At 43.1% G+C, this 23,103-nt stretch overlaps 2 protein-coding genes and 1 pseudogene across 3 annotated transcripts; 2 read left to right on the top strand and 1 right to left on the bottom strand.

Annotated features, from left to right (window-relative positions):
- The first annotated feature begins 1,620 nt into the window (after positions 1-1,620).
- Positions 1,621-3,819, top strand: LOC106400957 (cis-3-alkyl-4-alkyloxetan-2-one decarboxylase). The gene is made up of 11 exons (XM_013841366.3): positions 1,621-1,863; positions 1,929-1,983; positions 2,067-2,223; positions 2,287-2,356; positions 2,451-2,577; positions 2,663-2,730; positions 2,803-2,883; positions 2,981-3,058; positions 3,124-3,279; positions 3,354-3,506; positions 3,588-3,819. The coding sequence occupies exons 1-11, from the start codon at positions 1,711-1,713 to the stop codon at positions 3,669-3,671; spliced, it is 1,182 nt and encodes a 393-aa protein (XP_013696820.1). The 5' UTR covers positions 1,621-1,710; the 3' UTR covers positions 3,672-3,819.
- LOC106400956 lies at positions 3,728-6,937 on the bottom strand. Of its 2 annotated transcripts, none has more exons than XM_013841363.3 (15): positions 6,743-6,937; positions 6,172-6,294; positions 6,018-6,080; positions 5,807-5,908; positions 5,644-5,718; positions 5,455-5,573; positions 5,272-5,373; positions 5,075-5,191; positions 4,928-4,993; positions 4,779-4,845; positions 4,640-4,693; positions 4,470-4,559; positions 4,329-4,382; positions 4,215-4,256; positions 3,728-4,097 (listed from the first exon to the last, which is right to left on the bottom strand). In XM_013841363.3, exons 1-15 carry the CDS (start codon positions 6,770-6,772, stop codon positions 3,999-4,001), a joined length of 1,203 nt encoding a protein of 400 aa, XP_013696817.1. In that variant the 5' UTR covers positions 6,773-6,937; the 3' UTR covers positions 3,728-3,998. The 2 variants fall into 2 exon arrangements, with proteins under 2 accessions (XP_013696817.1, XP_013696818.1); XM_013841364.2 differs by lacking the exon at positions 6,743-6,937 and adding an exon at positions 6,533-6,711.
- Positions 6,938-7,342: 405 nt separating this feature from the next.
- LOC106392902 lies at positions 7,343-8,955 on the top strand (annotated as a pseudogene).
- The last annotated feature ends 14,148 nt before the right edge of the window (positions 8,956-23,103 follow it).

Genomic DNA, 23,103 nt, shown 5'->3' with positions numbered 1-23,103 from the left:
CACTGTTTATGAAGTGGAAAGTAAGTTACACCTGATTTCATTTTATTTTCTTTATGTTTTGCTCTGCTACTTTTCCTCTTAGTTCCTCCACTTTTATTTCTCCTAGTTACTCTAAAATCTACCAGTCACACGGTAGTTATTTGAAAATCGAGGACTCGAGTTGAAAATAGGAAGCAAAGACAAACTAACGATTCGACTTTTGGAGGACCAATTTGACCATGGACAAGGGAGAGAGACACAATCTTTTCTCGAAATAGCTATGCTATTTTGTTTTCCGGTTTTGATCCCTGAGATCGCTTGAAGCCAAGTTTTTGTAGTGCTCATTCGGTGAATCTTAATTCCCTAGTTTGTTAGGTTTTCTTTCACTTGCATCTGGCTTTCTATAGAGAGAATGAGGGTTGAAGAGGAATTATGATGTCAATAACAGATGAAGTGAGTGGAAGAAGATGGAGAAATCACAAAGGTCACGAAGAAAAATAAACAATATCATCTTAAAGTTAGATTAAAGATGTCGATTGAATGCTTTCCAGTGGGAGGAGTGGGCTAATCACGCAAAACCTCAGAGTTAAGAACAGATTAATGAAGTATTGATACGTTACGGGAGAGATTGGAACGTCCCTTTAGTTCTGAAAAAAAATTGTCCACTGTCGCAACCGCAAAGAAGAAGAAGAAACATAAAATTCTAGTGAGCTTGTCATAGTGTTTTCAAAGGCCCAAGGAAAAGTTGTAATAATGGCCCAGTCCAGGATAGAGGCATGAGATAAACCGGATGATACAAAATCAAATCAGACGCGGGCTGGTTTGGTGAAGTGCCAAGTGTCCAAAAACGTCTTATATTTCCTGATGACGTGGTGGCATATAGAGAGAGGTAACTCTCTTTTATTGTAATAGATTTTTCATGCGAATCACTCTTACAGCTTAACATCTTTTTGTAGCTTAACAAAAGTAAACAATTATCTGCACTGTATAGGTGGATATGCTCTTGGCAAATTTAAACATGATAGCATTTGGCTACACACTACTTTGCATATCTTTTAAATAAATGTTTCGGTACAAAATATGAAAATGTAGGGAGACAAACATCTATTTAGAATAATAAATCTCAACATTGTCCGTTTGATAAAACTTTTTATAGTTTGGTGTATTACATAGTAAAAATTAGGGAAATTAGGCCATATAACCTTAAAAAAAACTATAATTCACTAAATAATTAAAATCTTACACTCTCTCCTTCTTTCTCTTCCTATCTCTTTCTACTATCTCTCTACAAATCTAATTTCAATTTTTGTTTTGGATATTTGGCAAATAAACCCTAAAAGTTAAGCGTTTAAAATGCACATTTCTAGTAAATTAAAATCAAACAAATAAATTGTTTGATATTCAGTCAGAAAAAAATAAATAGCTACAAATGATTAATTTGAGAATTCTTAAATTGACGAAGCTAAAATTTTTAAAATAATATAAATCAACGAGATTTTCACTTTAAATTTTTATAAAACAATTATATTCCTTTTTTTCTTGTTTCACAAAAAAAAAGTTATACTCGTAAGAGACGGAAGGAAAATAATATTGATGTCTCCGTCACGGCGAAACTGGGGAAAGCCAGTCAACCACATAAAGCTTATCTCACCCTCGAAGCAACGGTTTAAACCAACAACCATTCACTCTCTCTCTCTCTCTCTCTCTCTCACATATCAGAAGAAAAATATAATGGCTGTTCATATTCAGAACCCTAACTTTTTGCACACTCATCAGCTCCGATCATCTCTTACATCGGCCTCTGCATCACCTGCTTCATATCACTTCACCAGATATTCTCCTGCAAAACATTCCGGAATCATCTGCAAGTCCAATAACAAAGATGTATGCTCGAAGTCAGTTTACTGAAAGATAAAACATTGAGCAATAATTAACTCGTTTCTTAACAGGACTATCTTATTGATGCTCCTGTGTCTGCTGGAGATGGATTCTCATTCAGTGGAGGTTTTTACCATTCTTTTAATCATCATCTTCTTCTTCTTGGTTTAGTAGGAAAAGAAGAAATAATTGTGGTTTCTTCATGGCAGGGAAGTATTCGGATCAACCGAGTCCATCAGATGAATGGTTAAAGCAAGGCAAATGGGTTAAAGCTCACAGAGTTGGGGGATCTGGTGAAGAAGCCAAAGATCCCATTTTCGGACTAACAATGGGATCTAGCTCTCAAGCTTCAAAAGATGTTTTCAGGTAGGATTACAAACTTCTCATCTCTTATCTTACATTAGGACTTATGATTTTTGGTATCCATAGGTGGTTTTGTGTGGAATCTGGGAAGGTAGACAGTCCTCCTGTTATACTCATCCATGGATTCCCATCCCAGGTAAGTAAATTAATATCACTTGACTTGAAACACATCCCATCTTGTTATCTTGAATAAGTTTCAGATTTTGAGCATTTTTTTTTATTGTGACTAGTCTTACTCTTACCGGAAAGCTCTTCCCGCCCTGTCAAAGAACTACCGCGCCATTGCCTTCGATTGGCTAGGATTTGGATTTTCTGACAAGCCTCAGGCTGGATATGGATTCAACTATACATTAGACGGTAACATCTTGTCCCCAGTTGTTGTGAACAGACTTTTTCTTGATAAATTTACAAGATTTTATCACAATGATCTGCGGCTTTGCAGAGTATGTTTCGTCGCTTGAATCATTCATTGATGAAGTTACTACTACTCAGGTCTCACTGGTTGTGCAGGTAAGTATCCTCACTTAACTAACGGAGCAATATTACAGGTATGTTCAGTGTTAACTTCTCTTTTTTAATCAGGGATACTTCTCAACTGCTGCGGTTAAATGCGCAAGAAACCGACCAGAGAAGATCAAGAATCTCATACTCTTGAATCCTCCTGTAAGGAAGGGATTTTAAACAAAAAATTGAAACGTACCATTTTCTTCTCTTCTTTCAAACTGACTTTACTTAGAGACTGTGTTTGTTGCGGTTGCAGCTCACTCCCGAACATGCTAAACTTCCATCAACCTTGTCTGTATTCAGCAACTTTTTGCTCGGGGAGATTTTCTCTCAGGTTTGTTTCCATCAAAGTTGCTTCTTAACTGTTTGCTCATATGAAGGCTTATCTAAAACCAATAGGATCCTCTGAGAGCAAGTGACAAGCCTTTGACGAGCTGTGGTCCTTACAAAATGAAAGAAGATGATGCGATGGTTTACCGAAGACCTTATCTGACCTCAGGTTCTTCTGGTTTTGCACTTAACGCCATCAGCAGGGCCATGAAGAAGGAGCTTAAGGTTCCTTACCAAAACCAAGGTTTGATGAATATCTAGAGTAAGATTGGAATATTCATATGGATTTTCCCTGACAGGGCTATACAGAAGAAATGAGGACCTCACTGATGGATAAAGACTGGAAAATCCCGACCACCGTGTGCTGGGGACAGCGAGACAAGTGGCTGAGCTATCAAGGAGTTGAAGAGTTCTGCAAGAGTTCAGGACATGATCTCGTTGAACTTCCAATGGTACAGACTATTTCCTTTTGCACCCATGAGACCTCAATAAACAGCAAAGCTAACATTAACCGGTTTTGATCTTATTATTAGGCTGGTCATCATGTCCAAGAGGATTGCGGAGAAGAGATTGGGGGACTAATCTCAAGAATCATAAGCAAATCTGCTCTTATCTAACTAGGGCGACTCCGCAAGAAGATAGAGAAAACACAAAGATGTCATGGACAACCCCATTTGTTAAAAGAAAAAACTCAAGTTTTATTTCACAACCTTGTGTATTTCCAGTGGTACATATATAAGTCATTAGTAAGATTTTTGTGCTAAACTTTGAGGCTCTATAAATCGAGAGATAGAAGAATCATCAAAGTAGAATCTCCAGTATTGGAAAATTCTATGTATACCTCCATTAATTGGTTAACAGCATCGAAAGATCTTAAGCTGTCATCTCTCCGTGTCTTTTGCTTTTCTATGAATTGTATAATTTGGTCCAAAACAAGAAATCCTCTATGGTTGGAAACGGTCTATCCAGCACTCATCGTTCTTGACAGCATTTCTCCATCTGTGTTTAAAGGTCTCCAGTTCGGCGTAAGTCTGCTTCCGAACCTATGTAATAACGATTTTTGTGAAGAGAGATTTTTTAGCTATATAAAACAGTCTATGAACCTTAAGAAGAGACTGCTGATATCATATTTTCAAATACCGGACTGGTTACAAGTTTACCTCAGATCTAGCAGATGAAATTTGAGAAGTTGATGATGGTTTCTGCATGACAACAGCTATTAGACTATATCCAACTGAGAGAGCAATTACAAGAAAATGAATTGAATTGCATACCGATTTGTCTGAACTATCCTCAGTCTTGGTCTTATCAAGTTGTTCCGAATCTATCTGCTTATATGCAGTAACTATTGTTACTTTCCAAATAAAAATAATAAAGGCTAGGCTAAAGGATTGGCAAGAGAGGCAGTATCAAACCTTATTTTCAGCCGAACCTCCTAACGTAGGAAGACCAAGATGGAGTATATACTCGGAATCAACAATGCCAATGTTTTTAGTTCGATCACCCTATTCAACGCAACAACACAGTACTCTCAGAAACAAAAAAACAACAAAGGATGTATTGACATGGCTTAGTCATAATTTACCTGTGCGCAATATCCAAGCTGAAAGTCTATACCCCATCCATGGTTTAAGTCATTCTGTAAAAGAATAAAACGGTTCAAGCATACAGATGGTGATGGTCTTCACAGTCTGAGACATAATAAATCAAACTTAATGCAATACCTGAATCATATGCCATGCACACCTCCAGGCTGCTCTGGAGAACACAGGAGCCATCATTTCGACAAATCTGTATGTAGGTAGTTTTTTTATGAGTTAAATTATCTGGTCATGCTTTTCACTGAAGGAGACAAGATAGTAAGTGTTCTTACCCCGTGCAAGGAGGTCCAGTGCTATTCTCGTTGCACCTAGCCTTACCAATGACTTTGTATGTTCTCCTGGTACACATAAAGACATTGCAATAATATACATCAAGTGATCATCTTGGATAGAATAATATTGGAACATGAGAGAAATACCTATGTACTCTCGATTTGCTGTCTCGTGAAGTAAGTTGATGATGCACTTCAGACAAATTAGGATCAAGAGCTGGTTGCGATATTTGAAGCCCTTCTTCTCTAATTATTGAAACATACCTGATGATAACATAATACTTTAGTTTCACATGTTTACTAAATTAAAAACCAAAAAAATGCTCTTTGTCTAACAATATTACCGTTTAGCATCAAAATGGTCAACACCGAGATCTTCATCCCATAGAAATATGTAAGAATATGCTGAGACAATGTCCGGGTGTAGGAAACGCTTTGCAAACCACCTAACACGAATTTAAAAAAAAAACAAAATTGTACAGCCAAATGCTATTATATCAGATTCATGAGTCAGAAAAGGTAGTTACCACTTGGTTTGGTTTACAACAGAAACATGAATAGCAGTTTCACTCCACTCAAACTCCTTCCATTCATCTACGGTGCCATCATAATGGAACAGCATCACAACAAACTCACTTGATGAGAACTGCCACAAAAGGAAGGTGGATATCACATCAAACTTGTTTCATAACCAAGAGGCAGTCTCTGTGGTTTACCTTCTTGAGAATCTTGTTGACACTTTCCTTTTGTTTTATTCCGACTGCCATAGCCAATAAGTTCTGTTTTGGGTTCTGAGCAAAAAAACAGAAAATAGATTCTCAAGTGCGGTAAGAAATGTCTCAAGAGAAACTTGAGAAATAGCTGGTAACGGGTAAACACCTTATTTCGTTTTGCGCCCCATAACGGTCGCATTTCCAAGTCGGATGTACTTGCAACAATGCCTCTCGGTAGCGTCTCGCTTCCAAGAGGCCTAAGTGGTGTCTAATTCAACAAAGTTACACGAAAAGAGTCATCAATATTCAGACAGGCAAGGAAACTTGTTTATGTGCATAAAAACTAGAGTAGCAGCTATATCAACGAACCAACAAACCTTGCACATTTTCAGTTTTCCAAGATTTAGTCTAACCATCGAACTCCATCCCGAGATACTGCCCTGTCAATGAATTATATCCAAAACAGTTTATATTCAAGATTTAAGATATGCTTAAGATGTGAAGTCTTGAGGTTACAGAAGAAAGTTATACTTGTTTATAGTCTACCGTAATAAACGCATTCCCTATAAGGAAAATTACGGCAAGCAAAAACACGAAAGTGAACAAGCGACGAAGAGACGAGCTCTTTCTTTTCTGGTTCATATTTAGTGATACCTGAAAAAGCAACAAACAGAAGATCAACAACAACACACTAAACTCATAGATGACAAGAGCGAATGATCTCATTTATCAACAATGCCACAATGTGAAGATCGTGCATCTATAAACATACTTCGCTGTCTGACATTGCAGAGCTGCGGAAGAGAGAATTATAGATCAAATAAGCACAAACCCACTAAAGCAAATGCACTAACTACACAAAAAAAGACTTGAAATTCCATGGTCAAGGAACCTTCATATCATCCAATGTTGGCCGAAAACTTCAATTGGATCAAGCTAGATAAAACTAAACTAGCACAACTTTATCTCTCTTTTCTTTTTGCAATTCCCTGGAAGTCCAGAAGACCTTGAAATGGCAAGACGTGAACAAGAAAAGAAAAGCACCAACTCCTATCGATGATGCAAAAGAAAGAAGAGCAATATATAGAAAAGACAAGCTTACGGAGCTCAAAGTCTTGAGTTTCTTGTTCATCCTTCAACAGCAGTGGTGGCCATTAGAGAGGACGAGGAAGCCTAACACTGTTTCTTTAATTAAATCAAATCAATTAAATAAATGCGACTCATAGTGTTAGAATACCCTTTTTCGTTAAAAAGACACTAAAATTAATAGCGATCCGTCAAGTTTGGTTATGTATTGTTTCAGTAAAGTACCACTTTAATTCCTTAAAGTCAGCTTCTAATAAGAAAAAAAACTGGGAATGGAAGCAATCACTTACACGGTAAGATGGTCAATAAGTCAACGTTTTAAACAAAAAATGTGATATTTTATTAACAATTGAATAGGCGCTCTACTTGCAAAAGGGGAAGAAGCATGCGTGTTGGCATCATCGCCGAAAATCACTGACCAATGAGATTTATTGGGGCACGTGTTTTTGCTATGCATTCCTCTTTCCCTCTGTCACGCACACTTCCTTGCAATTGCAATGTTCATGTGACTAGTAATTTTTTATTTTTTCCCTTTTCTTGTTTAATTAAACTTACTTGATATTCGTCTAATCTAGGGTTCTGGTGATTGGTGAGGAGAAATAACGAACGGCGGGATATGACGATTAGGGTTTTGGCGATTGGTGAGGGCAGGAGTTCGGAGTCGGGAGATCGTGATGCAACCATGATGGATGTGGGAGAGAGAGCGAGACCACCAGGGGATCCACCGGATGCGGCGGCCTCGTATGCATCCAAAGTGGTGGGTACGAATGGAGGAGGTATGCCGGTTCCAGAGAGTTTGATTGATGATGCGTTTGTATCTGAGAGGCTACGAGTGGAGTTTCCGAATGGATAGGATGGAGAACCATCGATTACGATTGAGCCAGAAGTTTTAGAAGCGATGAATGGGATGTGGAAGCAGTGTATGATTGTTAGGGTTTTGGGAAGTAACGTCCCGATCTCTGCCTTGAGAAAGAAGCTAAGAGAGTTATGGAACCCTAAAGGAGGAATGTATGTAATGGACCTACCCAGAAAATTTTTTATGCTTCGTTTCGAGAAGGAGGATGAATATTTGGCGGCACTGACAGGGGGTCCATGGAGGGCTTTTGGCAGTAATCTCATGGTGAGAGCTTGGTCGCCGGAGTTCGATTCGTTAAGAGATGACATCGTTACGACGCCGGTTTGGATCAGGTTGACAAATATTCCAGTGAACTTTTACCATCGATCGATCCTCATGGGTATTGCCAAGGGTTTGGGTAAACCAGTTCGTGTTGACTTGACCACATTGAAGTTTGAAAGAGCAAGGTTTGCAAGAGTTTGTGTAGAAGTTAATCTTGCAAAGCCGTTGAAAGGGACAGTCCTAATTAACGGAGATACTTTGTAGCTTACGAAGGGTTAGCTGAGATCTGTTCAAAGTGCGGAATTTATAGACACTTGGTTCATGGATGTCCAAGAACAATTGCGGAAAGATTGGCTGAAGTAGCTATACAGACGGAGGCACAGTCAGCTACGCGATCACCCACTAGACAAGAACCAATAGTACAGGAGAATGGTTTTACTCCGGTGAGGAGCTCAAGAAGAGGGACGCAGATACTGCCTCGACTGGTGAATGGCAGGACTGCGGAAGCCGGCGGGGAGACAGACAGGAATGTCCAAGAGATCCCGCGGACCGGGGGAATCACAAACATTGCGATATCCAACAAATTTGGTAGTTTAGAGCTGGATACAGATCGAAGTGAATCAAGAGAAGAGATTATGTCTGGCGAGGAGAACAAGGAGAATCAGATTATGAACATCAAAAGAAATGAGAACAAGGAAATTTCGCAAGGGAAAGAAACTCTAATCTTTGGAGGGAAGGTGGATATAAGAAAGGATTCGAAAATGGTGAATAAGGAGAAATGGGCTCGGAAGAAAGTAGTAGAAGGAGCACGAGGAAGGCCCAAAAATTTAAACAATAAACCCGCTAGAGGTTTGGTGTTTGGGCCCACTAAAGGGGAAGTCAGTCTATCGGAGTCGGGGAAACGACTGCGAGTGGAAAGTTTGGAGGCAGGGAGAGCTGGGGGTGCCTTCAAGGAGAGTGTGGTGGAACCCAGAGTTACGGTCAAGCCATTGCAACTAAGAGATGAAGAGTTGGAGAATCCGATGGATAGTACCATTAGTGAGATGGAACAAAGGGAGACGGAGGCGCAGATGGAAGCGCAGGGGGACGGAAGGATTTTGGACCTCGCATGACAGGGTTCCCCAGTAATCCAATTAGACCTTATCGTAATAAAGATGATGAATTGCATTTTCTGGAATTGCCGGGGGGCAAATAAACCCAATTTCCGACGTTCTATTCGGTACATTTTGAAGAAGTTCGATACTGATTTTCTTGCGTTATTTGAGACCCATGCGGGAGGGGATAAAGCGATGAAAATCTATCAAAGTCTAGGCTTTGATAACTCTTTTCGGGTGGACGCCGTTGGTCAGAGTGGTGGTATTTGGTTGTTGTGGAGGAATCATGCTGGAGCTCTAACGATCTTGGAATCGTCAGAACAGTTTATTCATGCACGTGTTGAGATTGGGAGTGAGGTAATTCACCTCATAGTTGTCTATGCTGCGCCTACAGTGAGTCATAGGAGTGGGTTATGGGGAGACTTGAAGCGGGTAATTGAGAATATTGATGAACCAGTATTGGTAGGTGGAGATTTTAATACTATACTGCGGTTGGATGAGACGTCAGGGGGCAATGGTAGACTTTCACCGGACTCTCTAGCTTTTGGAGAATGGTTAAATGAGCTAGCTTTGGTGGATATGGGTTTTAGAGGTAACACTTTCACATGGAGAAGAGGGAAAGATACCCGGAACTTTGTGGCTAAACGTTTGGACAGAGTCTTGTGTAGTGCTCAGACACGAGTAAGATGGCAGGAGGCAGTAGTTTCTCATCTTCCCTTTCTAGCATCAGACCATACACCAGTCTATGTGCAACTAGAGCCTGAACAGAGAGGTAACCCCAAGAGGAGACCTTTTCGATTTGAGACGGCATGGCTCAAACATGAAGGTTTTAAAGAGTTACTTGCGGCATCTTGGAATGGGGAGATGCGTACGCCTGAGGCGCTTGTGGCGTTGAAAGCAAAGCTAAAAAAATGGAATAAGGAGATATTTGGGGATGTAAAGCAACGGAAAGGAAAACTAATCAGTGACATCAAGGGAATTCAGGAGGAGCTGGAGAGGAACCCAACTGATGATTTGTTGTTAAGGGAAGCTGGCTTACAGAAGGAGTTTGATGTGGTTCTAGAACAAGAGGAGATGCTCTGGTACCAAAAATCACGTGAGAAGTGGATAGTGTTTGGTGATAGGAATATGAATTACTATCATACGAATACAATTGTTCGGAGGAAGAAGAACATAATTGAAATGCTGAAGGATGATGAGGGGCGCTGGGTAGATCAGTCAGAGGAGTTAGAAAAGCTGGCCATAGCTTATTATAAACGCCTGTACTCAACGGAAGATATCAATTTGGATACAAAAAAACTTTCTCAAGAAGGCTTCACTGAACTTACGAGGGGTAAGAAGGAGATACTCAATAAACCGTTCTCTGCAGTGGATGTTGAGATTTCGATGCGATCCATGGGGAAGTTTAAAGCTCCAGGACCAGATGGGTTTCAACCGGTCTTTTACCAAGATTCATGGGAAGTAGTGGGGGACTCGGTAACTCGGTGTGGGCTTGAGTTCTTTGAATCAGGTGTTCTTACTACGGGTATGAATGATGCAATGCTGGTCTTAATACCGAAGGTCCTCAAGCCAGAAAGAATCATGCAATTCCGACCAATCAGTTTATGTAATGTCTTGTTCAAGATAATAACTAAAGCGATGGTGTTGAGATTGAAGAAACTTATGCCCAAGCTTATTGGTCCAGCGCAAGCCAGCTTCATCCCATGCCGGCTTAGTACAGACAATATTGTTGTGGTCCAGGAAGCGGTTCACTCAATGAGGAAAAAGAAAGGACGCAGAGGTTGGATGCTGCTCAAGTTGGATCTCGAGAAAGCATATGACCGAATCAGGTGGGATTTCCTAGAGGATACTCTTTACGCAGCAAAACTACCCGGGATATGGATTCAATGGATCATGCAGTGCGTGACAAACCCGTGAATGAGTCTATTGTGGAATGGAGAGAGGACAGAAGCTTTTACACCTCAACGTGGACTTCGGCAGGGCGATCCTTTGTCACCATACTTATTTGTATTATGCATGGAGCGCTTGTGTCATCAAATTGATCTTTCTGTGGCCAAGAAGGAGTGGAAACCAATCAGTCTATCTAGGGGTGGACCAGCTTTATCCCATGTTTGTTTTGCGGATGATCTGATCTTGTTTGCTGAGGCCTCAATCTCGCAAATTCGGGTGATTAGGAAGGTGCTAGAGAGATTTTGTGGAGCTTCTGGGCATAAAGTAAGTCTTGAGAAATCTTTGATTTTCTTCTCTGCAAATGTTCATCGGGACTTAGCGAATTCCATAAGTACTGAGAGTGGAATCAGAGGAATAAAAGAGTTGGGAAAGTACTTGGGCATGCCGGTGTTGCAAAAAAGAATTAATAAAGAGACGTTTGGGGAAGTAGTTGAGAGAGTGTCGTCTAAACTTGCGGGATGGAAAAGGAGATTCTTGAGCTTGGCAGGGAGGATTACACTTACAAAGTCTGTTCTCGCATCGATTCCAGTACATACGATGAGTACCATCGCTCTGCCGATATCTACTTTGGATCAACTTGATAAAATTGCTCGGTCGTTTATTTGGGGGAGCAGTGAGGGAAACATGAAACAACATCTGGTCTCTTGGGGAAAAATCTGTAAACCGAAGAGTGAAGGTGGGCTGGGGATAAGGTTAGCTAAAGAAATGAATATTGCTCTACTAGCAAAGCTAGGCTGGAGGTTGCTGAACACACAGGATGGCCTATGGGTTAAGATTCTGCGAAAAAAATTTCGAGTTGGCGAGTTGGATGATTTATCTTGGTTAAGCGTTAAAGGAACTTGGTCACCAACATGGAGAAGTTCGGTATTGGGGCTGCGTGAGGTTGTTGTCCCGAGTTTGGCTTGGGTTCTTAGTGATGGTCGTCGAGTACGTTTTTGGAAGGATAATTGGTTGTTTAATGAGCCACTATCTGAGTTGAGTACAGTGGATATTCCAGAAGAGATGGTGGAGGTACGAGCTCGGGATCTTTGGCAAACTGGCGCTGGTTGGCAAATGCATATAATAGAACTGTATATGTCAATGCCAAATCGTCTAAGGTTGGCTTCAGTGGTGATTGATGATGTTACGGGTGCAAGTGATAGAATGTCGTGGGGAGGGAGCAAGGATGGTTTATTTTATGTGAACTCAGCTTATGCTTTCTTAACCAGGGATGCGGAGCCGAGACCTAATATGGAAGCCTTATATCAGCGGGTTTGGCGTGTCACTACTCCAGAACGTGTACGAGTCTTCCTATGGCTGGTAACTCATCAGGTGATCATGACAAACATGGAACGGAAACGCAGACATTTGAGTGAGAATAGTATATGTCCATTGTGTAAGGGGGGGGGGGGGGAGAAGAAACCATTCTTCATGTTCTTCGAGACTGTCCGGCAGCTGCGGGTTATGGGCGCGATTTGTTCCCCTAAGCAGACAACAACGGTTCTTTGACCAACCTCTCCTACAATGGCTTTATGACAACCTTGCAAGGAATAGACCAGGATTGGGGGAGCTATGGCCAACGCTGTTTTCTCTGACTGTTTGGTGGTGCTGGGAATGGAGATGTGGGTATGTTTTTGGAGAGGAAGGAAAATATCGAGACAGGGTGCAGTTCCTTCAGGATAAGGTTCGGGAGGTGATAGAAGCAAATGTAAAACTAAAGGAACATGGGCAGAGCCGGGAACGTGTGGAGAAGCAGATCTCATGGAATCGACCAACAAATGGCTGGTTCAAACTGAACACGGATGGAGCATCTAGAGGTAACCCGGGACTTGCTACGGCGGGTGGGGCTATTCGCGATGAGTATGGAGAATGGAATGGGGGTTTTGCAATAAACATAGGCATCTGTTCAGCCCTTTTGGCGGAGTTGTGGGGAGTATACTATGGCTTGTGTATAGCATGGGACCGTGGGATTCGTCGGTTGGAGTTGGAGGTTGATTCGGAGAGTGTGGCTGGTTTTCTTCAGACATGGATCCATGATTCTCATCCCCTGTCGTTCCTAGTACGTCTGTGCTATGGCTTCATATCAAGAGACTGGTTAGTCAAAATTTCTCATGTGTATAGGGAGGCTAATTATCTGGCGGATGGATTAGCTAACTATGCGTTTTCTCTATCGTTTGGGTTACATTTCTTTGAAGATGTCCCAGATTTTGTTGCTTATGTTTTTTTGGAGGACTTTCAGGGGGTATCTAGATCTCGGCAAATTTGCATGTAATGAGTTTTATGATTTGAATAAAGAGTAGGAGACTCATGTCTCCTGCACCCTACCAAAAAAAAAAAATATTCGTCTAATCTATTAAAACAAAAATACAAAATTAAATTTATCATATCTTTTCTCCAATATTTACATTCTCATGCTACTGAAGTATTAAATAACTCTAACTTAGCTAATCATTATTTTTTTCTATTTTATTAAATTATTTACTAAATCAAGTTTAGCTAATTTTTTGTGTTCAAGATATTTCCTAATATTATTTAGATAAATTTTAGAAAAATTCAAGTTTACAAATGATTTTTAATAATTATATGTAATATTTTTCAAGTATCATATAATCCCCACACATCTAGCTTGTAAGGCCTAAAATATATGTATTTTGAATATTCCAAAAATATTTGTTTAACTATTACGGTTACCATTAATTATTTTCAACAATAAAATCTATCTATGCTAAGATTAAATATTTTTGAATTACTTGTAAAATAATATGAATTGTTTATAACCAAGTATTCATTTTAATCTATCAAAATGTCGCTTACTATATATATACATATACAATATTTTTAAAATATATTTTTAACCTTTTCAGTTACTATTAATTACTTTTAACAATAAAATATATTTATATTCAGATTTAATATCATTAAATTACTTGTAGAATAATATTTAATGTTTCTAACAATATTCCTTTTCTGATGTATCTAAATCTCGCCATATGACCTATTTTTAATCAAAATATTTAAAATATTATTACATTTAGAAAACAATTCCGTGTTGAGAGAAAAAATACTCAAACATATTAATTGGTCAATATTGTCGAAGGTTTAGTATTCACAAGTCAATAATTTTTTACAGTATGTAAAATATTTAATTATTATGTTTTCTAATTTTAAAATAAGAAAAATATTTAAAATATTAACTAATAAACATTGAAATAATATTTATGTATATAAAAGTAGAAATAAGTATCCGCACGGGCACGCGGATCGAGCACTAGTTTTTCTTTAAAAGAGAGATCGACAGATTTACATAATTCCGGTTATCCGGAGGAAACATAAAGAACAAACGTTTAAAGTTACATGAATCTATTCAAAGCAAAACAGGCAATTCTCATCAGAAGTTTCTCTGAATGTAGATTCCCTTGACCAATCAACGTCGCCATCCCATAAATCCCATAAAGTCATACCTGTTCAAAGGCGCCTCTTAAAAAAACTGTATAATTTTTCTCGTATCCCTGCACCAGTCATCTTCTGTTAAGCGTCACATCTTTTCAGAATGGTATATATTGAAGAAACTGAATAGGTTGTCAATTTTTTCTGAGGGTGTTTCTCATTCTCTCTCTGTGGATTTTAAATCCCTGTTTCATTGCCATCCTTTGCCGAAGATCTTATTTCCTATAACCCTACTCCTTTTCAGGTAATTTCACTCTCACATTTTGTCTCTGTTGAGTTTACTGTCCCTATTGTGTATCTGCAATACTGCCCTTGATGAGTTTATGTCTCCCTTCTTTTCGAGTAAATTGAGTTTCGTTTTATGGTTTGGATAGGAGATAATTGGTTGTGTAGATTGTAGATGTATGCGTAGGAGGGAACCAGTTCATTCCTTAGTTAACATATCGTTTTTTAACTCTTCGCATGTTGTAGAAACCTGTTTCATTGCTTTCCTCTGCCATAAACTCTATGTAAATTGGTACTGAAACAACTAAATTGTTTGCTTTCTATGATCTGAGAGATAAATTTTCTTTTACTCTATCACTACAAGAAAACATCACCAATGCCGACAATCATAACCCAAAGTAGCGAGGAGAGCAAAATTTTCTCAGCATCTTCTCTGAAATTTCCGACGAAATCTACTTGATATTTCCTCGGAAACTGTCGTCGGTAATGGCAATAATTTCCGAGAAACATAAGTCGTCGGCAATTCTCATCAGAAGTTTCTCTGAAAGTAGTGATGAATCGTTCTTCTCGGAAAGTGGTCACAAATCTCGGGAACTTGTCAAAAACACACACAATCTTATCTTCTATTCTCCTCTCTTATCTTCTCTTTACATTCCTTTTCTTCTCCTCTTTTGTTTTCAGCTCTGTTTCTGTAAGATCTATTTGTTAAACTATATTTCTTCAAGAACTACCGTAAACTATTTGCTCCACCACGGCTGTACCGTCAACGCACCGCCACTGCAACTCCGTTAATGTTTGAACGGGATTCAGTCGACTAGAGTGAAAGAAGTCAGAAATGGGATGACTAAAGACGTTTTATTAGATTCCAACTGAAGGGTTACAAGAGTGACAGGAAAGTGAGAGAGCAACAAGATCAAAGAGATCGCCTAAAACCCTAGATCTAGCCGCTTAGTATGTAAAATCACCAAAAGTCCTCTTTTTTGTTGCTTCCTCTCCCCCTTTTATAGGTCTTCTGTCCTTGATGCCCTAATTTCGTACCTCTTTGGGCTTTGATGCGAGAGGCCGAGTATGCGGGCCTGGACAAAGTTCCCTCCAAGCTGGGTACTTTCGGTCGGCTTACTCGACCGGCTAAAAGTACTCTAAGGTCGAGCTGACGTGTTTAGCCGCCGAGCCGACCAAACTAATCCAACTTGCTGGATTAGGGCCTGTTATTCGATGGGCCTTGTGGAGGGATGTAATCCATCTCCTACAATAAGTCCCCCCCAGTTCACTTGTGAGCGACGCGACGGTCTCAGTGAATTTGTGGGTCAGGTTTATTCGGATAGTAGGCTCTAATGCAAGGGATAACCCTTCCCGTTTAGTCGTCGGTATGTGCTTTTAGTCGCGTGATGTTCTGTAGGTGTCTCTGGTCGCTCAGAGTAGCGCTTGTCTTGACTCGCTTACTTGCCTATCTGCTTTTATGATGGGATACAGTTTACTCGGGTGATAGATCATTTCGGATAAAACGACGGGGATCGGTTTTGCTGGTTAACCCGGGGCCGGTTTAAATCGAGACCAGGAATTGATTCTGGTCTGATAACCTGATTGAAAACCGGTTCAAGCGAGAAACCGAACCGTCGCGAGTAAGTTTCTGGGCATTTAGGCGGCCTATTGAGGCCCATTTAGGCCTTTGTAGACCTAATGATTGTGCTCGGAAAACGTGCATTCGTTTTTGCTATAAATAGGTTTCTCTCCTTTGTTTTCGTCATTCTTTTCTGCAGATTCAGGTATCCTGTTTTCTCCCCCTTCTCTCTACTTTTACTTTCTCTCTCTAGATAGGTTTTTCTTCGTATAGACTCGTTGGTATCGTTAGGCGGTTGTAGTCGTCCCCTGAATTAAGGAACATGCCTCCGAGAAGTCGATTGTCGCGAGAAGAGAAAGGGAAGGACATCGCAGATTCTCCGAGTCCGACCAGAGATGCGTCAGCGACCGGTAGTCCACTGGACGATTTCGACTTGATTCATCGTGATGCTCTTCGGGACACGGAAAACATGACTCTATCTCAGCGTCTTTTGGTCGCTGATGCTCATAGGATGATTCGTGATGAAGGCGCGGATCGTGTTGAAGTCGGGAGCAGTGATGTGAGCGGAAGTGAGAATAGAGGGGGAGACCAAAGCGATACTGCGACTGGTTCCGAACGTGGCGACGCTGATGAGTCTGGTCGGTCCCCGACGCCTTCGAGTCGGGTTCGTACGAGAGTTTATTTCGACCAGATAGACTGTCGTCCAACTATTTACCATCCTGGTGGGATCTTCGAAGAGCTGGCTCCGCTGCCGCCCGGACTGCTACGGGACCCGCGGGCTCAGTCGTGGGGGAACGTGTTTGGATCTTGTGCTTCTCACCATACCGTGAGGGATCTGTTAAGGGCAAACGGCGGTGCTGGCGTTACTTACATCATCCCGTCTGCTGAGCAGCGTTCCTGGTCGCCTCCGGTTGGTTACCAGTGCGTGTATGAGTCCTATTTCGGGGATCATACGAAGCTATGGTTCCCGATCCCTCGGTTGGTGACGTCTTATGCATTCCGCCGAGAAATTGCCATCTCACAACTTTTGAACGGGTCACTGCGAATAGCCGTCATGTTAATGGTAATGGCAGTTTAGATGGACATCTCGATGAGCGTGAGGGTCTACGAGGACCTGACTTTCACGAAGGCGGAGCCAAACGGGATCTTCTCGGTGAAAATGCGTTCGAATTACAACGTCTTGACCGGTCATCCTATTAAGACGCATGATTGGCAACGCACGTACTTTTTCGTGAAATCTGATGAACATGCTTTCGAAGAGCCGCCGGGGGACGACTACCGCGTTTTGTGGAATCGGCTACTCGGTTGAGACTCGTCTGTTGGAGTTTCGTTTTAGTCGTTAGTCCTAACTCTTCTTATCCTTGTATTTGCAGTTCGTCATCCGAATACGATCGCCTACCCCGAGAAGTTTTTTGAGAGTGCTCAAGCGATCGCGGCGCACAGTCATCTTCGTTGGCCGGATCTCAGTCGGGAGTGGATACGTCGTCAGCAAGCTAGGATCGCTAGAGGTAAGCCTGCTGGTTGCTTTTAGGGCCCACTCGAGTTTCCTTTTGCGATTTTCATGTTGGTTCTCTGCTTCTGTAGTTGATTGGGAGTCGAGGCTTCCTTGCGTTCTCGGTCTCCGTAAGTCGCGCCTTCCTTTGTTTACTCGCAAACAACAGAGACTTCTCGACAAAGCTAGAGAAATGGATGGAGTTCCGGATCTAAGCGCCCTGTTAAAAGGGAAGTTGCAACTGCTCTCGAAGAAATCGACTACAGTCGATCCTCAGGGACCGTCTAACTCCTGAGTCGACGTCACTTCTGAAGGTGGTGGAACCTCCTGAGAAGGGGCCTCCAAAGAAGGAGCCTCCAGAAAGGAGGGCCCTATTGCAATCGATCAAGGGGGCGGAGCACAGACTTCTTCTTCAGGTCCCAAGAAGAAGAAAAAGAGCAAAAAGACTAAGGTGGGAGCGACCGACGAGGCTCCTCCCGAAGAGTCTGCTTCCCTCGATGCGACTTCCGAGGGTTCGAAGGCCAAAAAGAAGAAGGATGGGAGGAAAAGGTCTCGTGGCGGGGAAGCTTCCTCTGCCAATAGAGGTGAGGGCCTAGCAGAAGGGCAAGAGCCTGTTTTAGAAGGGGCGGCACCAGATGGTCACCCGAAGAAGAGAACTAAGAGGTCTGCTGAGGCAGAGCCCCGTCCTTCTACCTCCGACGCGAATGCTGCTGATGCGACCTTAGTCGACGCTGTTGGGGAGGCCAGCGACACTCCTGAAAACCTGTCGGAGGAAAGGAGGAAAACCAGCTCGCGAGAAGGAGGTTCTGGTGGTGAGCCCGAGAGGTCTGCTCCAGACTCTTCTGCGAGAAAAAGATCTGGATCTGAAGGTTCCGTAGCGAAGAGAAGGAGGATCGAATTCCCTGATCGCGTCGAGTTTTCCTTCGACGAGACAACTCCCCTAATCCTTAATCCCCTTAGGTGCGCGGAGCTGACGCGTCAAATTCGTGGTGGGACGAAGGAGATGCCGCAATTGGAAGACCTTTACTTAAAGAATGAATACATTGACACTGCTTCCTCGAGAGCGCGGGTATCTGCGCTACCTTTCACCTTTTATCTCCTTCTTTGATTTATTGGGTTCATCCATCTCACGTGGTCCGTGTTTGTCGTTCTGCAGAGTGACGGGAGCATGAACTTCCTTGTTGAGAAGTACGACAGTGCTCTGAATTAGACGATGATCCAGTTGGGATCTTCAGAGAAGCTTGCTCAGGCAAGGTTGAAGGCCATCGAGAGAGTAAGGGCGGAGCATAAGAAGGCTAACGAGAATTCTGCGAAGGAGAAAGAAATTCTTTGAGTGAAGTTCGAAGAGCTGGAGGGTAAGCTCAAATCCGCCAGTGCGGCGAAGAAAGGGCTTGCCCGAGAGAACACTCGTTTGGAGCAAGAGGCTGCGACCCTTGAGAAGGAGAAGACTGAGCTACTCGAAGAAAGGGACGCTGCAGTTGAGAAATTGATCGGAGAGAGCAACGCGTGAGAGACTCCCGGGGGTTGGAGGTTACTCGTGAGAGGGAAAGGGTCGAAGCTGCTATGGTCGAGAAGGCAAATCGCTGCTTTGGTCGCGTGCGCGACCATTTTACTCGCTTGGACGCCTTTGGGAATGGGAAGAACCTGTACGGTCAAGCTTCGGGGATGAAGAATTGCCTCGAGATGATAACGGCAAGTGTGACGGAGATCCCACAAGAAATGATCGACGTCTTTGCCGAGCAGGAGAAACTCTATGAGGCGGAGGCTACGAAATTTTGTGTAGGTTCGCTGTCTGATAGCGACCTCACTCTTTCTCCGCTGGTTCTTCCTTCTCGTTTCGTCGAGGACAGGTTTAGAGCGTCGTTTGATCCTTATGGATCGAACGTAAATTTGATCAGACCAGGGACGGCTTCTCAGCTCATTACCTCGCTCAAAATTACCGAGGAGCCATCAGAGGAGCCATTGGTTGATGTCACGTCGGTCCATGCTGAGCACGTCGAGGTCCCGGAGGGAGGTGGTCTTGATGAACGTCTAGAGAAAGAGAACCTGGAGGAAGTCCCCGGAAAGAACAACCTTGAGACTGGCGACACTCCGGTTCGAGAGGAAGAGAACGAGAAAGTGGGCATCGAGGATCCTGTCCTCGTCTCGGATTCTTCCTCTGAAGGACGAGAAGACGAAGAGGAGGAAGACGATAGAGTCGAGGAGATGTCGCCGTCGCAGCCTGTCGCGGAAGAGACGACCAACGAAGTCGGGAATAGAGATGTTCCCCCGCCTCCTGCTGTGGCCTCTCATGTCCCTGTTCCTACTCGGGTGGAAGACCCGACTGCTGCCGCTTCTGAAGACCCAGTTGGTCCTCCTGCTCTTGGGACGCCAGAGGAGGACTGTCAAGATTCTGCGCCTTGACGCTTTGCCTATGTTGTGTTTTCTTTGTACTTTTTGTGTTTGTGGTCTTGATAGACCATGTTGTTGTATGACTAGACATACTTTCATTTTGTCGGTAAGTCGCTGTTTTCAAGCAGACTTTAGATTTGTGGGTTGTTGTGTTCCTTATCTATACTTGCAACTTGTCTAAGTAAATTTCAGTTATCTTTAGAGTCTCGCGATATATTCGCCTAGAAACAATAGATTCCTGACCTTTGGCTTTTGCAAATAGATAACGAGACAACCCGCTAAGGGACTTTGTTCAGCTCTTGCCGTGTTTCGATTGAGATAACGTCTAGGTGCGTTTTTTCTACTTTGAAAACAAGAAACTGAATCTAAGAGTGGAAGGTTCTTTCGTTCGTTTTCTCAAAGACAATCGAGTAAATGGGTAGCTAATCCGTTACGAGTCGAGAAAAGGTTAAAGATTCACTCCGTTTGGTCTGTCAGTGCTCTTTGGGCATAGGTGACTCATGACCGTTGGGTCCTTAGACTAAGTGTCTGATCAGGACATAGCTAGGAGATGGAACGTGAGTGTCCGCGTACCTCCTGCTGGAGATACGGGAGCCGTTGGGTTCGACAATCGGTATTTACTTGATCGAAGTCGAAACAAAGAACAAGATTTTTACTTTGGTTTTGTTACAGATGGACCGGTTAAGGCTGCCTACGTACCTCGGTTGAGGATCAAGCCATTCGTAGTTCGTTTTTCCCGAGTGAAAGGGGCCGTTAGAAGTGACCGCGGAGGTGCATCTACTCGGTTTTTTTTTGTCCCTACGAGTAGAAGCGTCGTAGATGCATTGAGTTCCATGCTCGAGGCACTTCTTCTCCGCGTGATATTTGATGTCGGTAGATGCCTGGTTTCACAACTTTGATGATTTTGTAAGGTCCTTCCCACCTAGCGCCGAGTTTACCGGCGTTCAGCTCCTTAGTGTTCTCGAACACTTTGCGCATGACAAGGTCACCGAGTTCAAGGGGTCGGGCTCGGACCTTTTTGTTGTAGTAACTCTCTATTTGATGTTGATAGTTTTGGATTCGTAGCAGAGCTTGGTCCCGTCGTTCTTCAATTTCGTCGAGGGCATCAAACAACATCTCCTTGTTGAGTTTGACGTACTGGGGCATTTTCGAGCGTCGGAGGCTTGAAACGTTAACTTCTGCGGGAGCCATAGCCTCGGCATCGTATGCAAGAGAGAAAGGTGTCGATTTGGTCGACCCTCTTGGTGTTGTGCGGTGGCTCCATAGAACTCCGTCGAGTTCGTCGGCCCAATGACCCTTTTTTAGGTCTAAAAATTTCTTAATGCCGTCGATGACGAGCTTGTTGGAGGATTCTACTTGGCCATTTCCGCTGGCGGGAGCAGGGAAGAGGTCCTATGATATCCATTGCCCATCGCATGAACGGGTACGGCGCGTTCGTCGTTCGTAACATTTCAGTTGGACAATGGATGCTTGGTGCGTGCCGTTGGCATTTGTCGCATCTTCTAGCGTAGGACTCGCAATCTGCATTCATCGTCGGCCAGAAGAAGCCTAGGCTTCTCACTTTGATTGCTAATGCTCGTCCGCCCGAATGGTTTCCTCCAGCGCCTTCGTGTGTTTCAGCCATAACCCTGACCGTTTCATCACCATGGATACATTTGAGGAGTACTTTACTCGCAGTCCATCGATGGAGTTCGTCGTCTAGGACGACATAATGGGCACTGCGTGTTTTTATTCGGCGGGCTGCCCATTTCTCGGTTGGAAGTTCCCCCTTTGAGAGATAGTCGATGAACTCAGTTCGCCAGTCAGGGCCGAATCCATCAGTATCGAGGGTGTCGGTTTCGGTGACTGGGGCAATGATGATGGTTTGGTCCGTCGAGATATCGATGCTTGGCTTCTCAATGCGGTGTATTGGAATGGTTCGTTTAACTTGGTCCCGAAGCTTGCTTCCAAGGGCTGCGAGGGCGTTGACACATACGTTTTCTCCTCTGGGAACTTTGACGAGTTCGAAGAATTCGAACTCTGCGGCTAAGCCTTGTACTATCTTGAGGTAGGCGTCCATCCAATCATTGCGGGCGTCATAGTCGCCGCTAAGCTGACTGGCGACTAACTGCGAGTCGCAGTAGGCGCTTAGACGTTTGGCCTTGACAGCTTTTGCTAAGCGGAGTCCAGCGATCAAAGATTCGTATTCTACTTCGTTGTTCGAGGCTGGAAAGCCGAAGCTAAAAGACTGTCTGATCAGTTCGCCGGTCGGGGACTGTAGTTGAACTCCGGCACCTGCGCCCTTGTTAGTCAAAGATCCGTCGACATGCAGTGTCTAGTTTGGGTTTGGGAGTGTGAGATCTTGCTCCAACTCCGGGGCCAATTCGACTAAGAAGTCAGCAAGAACCTGAGATTTCGCCGCGGTTCTGTTCTTATAAGTGATATCAAGCTCACCGACTTCGATAGCCCACTTCGTTAGTCTTCCGGACCTGTTTTTATTTTGGAGTATCGTTCGGAGGGGCTAGTCGGTTAATACTTCCACCGAATGTGACTGAAAGTATGGGCAAAGCTTTCTCGCCGCTTCGACGACCGCCAGCGCCATCTTCTCCAGAGTTGGGTATCGTGTTTCCGGTCCGGTCATGCGCCTGCTTGTATTGAAGATTGGCTTTTGCTCACCACGGTCCTCTTTTATCAGAACGCTGCTGACTGCTGCTTGTGACACTACGACGTAAAGAGATAGAACGTCGCCGACATCTGGCTTAGCGAGAACGGGTGGTGTTGTAAAATAATGCTTGAGTTGAGTAAATGCCTCCTCGCATTTCTCATCCCAGATAAACTTCTTGTTATCTCGCAGGAGATCGTAGAATGGCAAGCATTTGTCGGTGGATCTGGAGATGAACCGGTTGAGTGCAGCTATCCTACCCGTAAGCTGTTGTACTTCTCTACTGTTTTTTGGGCTTGGGAGGTTCAGGACCACGGAGATCTGCTTCGGGTTGGCTTCGATTCCCCGCTGCGTGACTATGTGCCCAAGGAACTCGCCTGAGGAAACCCCGAACGTGCACTTTGCTGGGTTCAGTTTCATGCCGTATTTGTTGAGAGTTTCGAAGCAATCTTGCAAATGACGGAGGTGATCAGCAGCGTG

Source organism: Brassica napus, chromosome C4, assembly GCF_020379485.1.
Source record: "Brassica napus cultivar Da-Ae chromosome C4, Da-Ae, whole genome shotgun sequence".
Classification (NCBI taxonomy): Eukaryota; Viridiplantae; Streptophyta; class Magnoliopsida; order Brassicales; family Brassicaceae; genus Brassica; species Brassica napus.
Note: the sequence above shows the minus strand (reverse complement) of the source record. Positions and strands in the feature narration are given on the sequence as shown.

What these genes read in the sequence shown, in the direction of transcription:
- LOC106400957 (XM_013841366.3), top strand. Translation starts at nt 1,711, where the DNA reads ATGGCTGTTCATATTCAGAACCCTAACTTTTTGCACACTCATCAGCTC. An exon ending in TCATACTCTTGAATCCTCCT is followed by an intron (nt 2,884 to 2,980) that starts GTAAGGAAGGGA and finishes TTGCGGTTGCAG; the next exon opens with CTCACTCCCGAACATGCTAA. An exon ending in ATCTCGTTGAACTTCCAATG is followed by an intron (nt 3,507 to 3,587) that starts GTACAGACTATT and finishes TCTTATTATTAG; the next exon opens with GCTGGTCATCATGTCCAAGA.
- LOC106400956 (XM_013841363.3), bottom strand. Translation starts at nt 6,772, where the DNA reads ATGAACAAGAAACTCAAGACTTTGAGCTCC. An exon ending in GAAAACTGAAAATGTGCAAG is followed by an intron (nt 5,909 to 6,017) that starts GTTTGTTGGTTC and finishes TTGTTGAATTAG; the next exon opens with ACACCACTTAGGCCTCTTGG. An exon ending in ACTGGACCTCCTTGCACGGG is followed by an intron (nt 4,846 to 4,927) that starts GTAAGAACACTT and finishes ACCTACATACAG; the next exon opens with ATTTGTCGAAATGATGGCTC.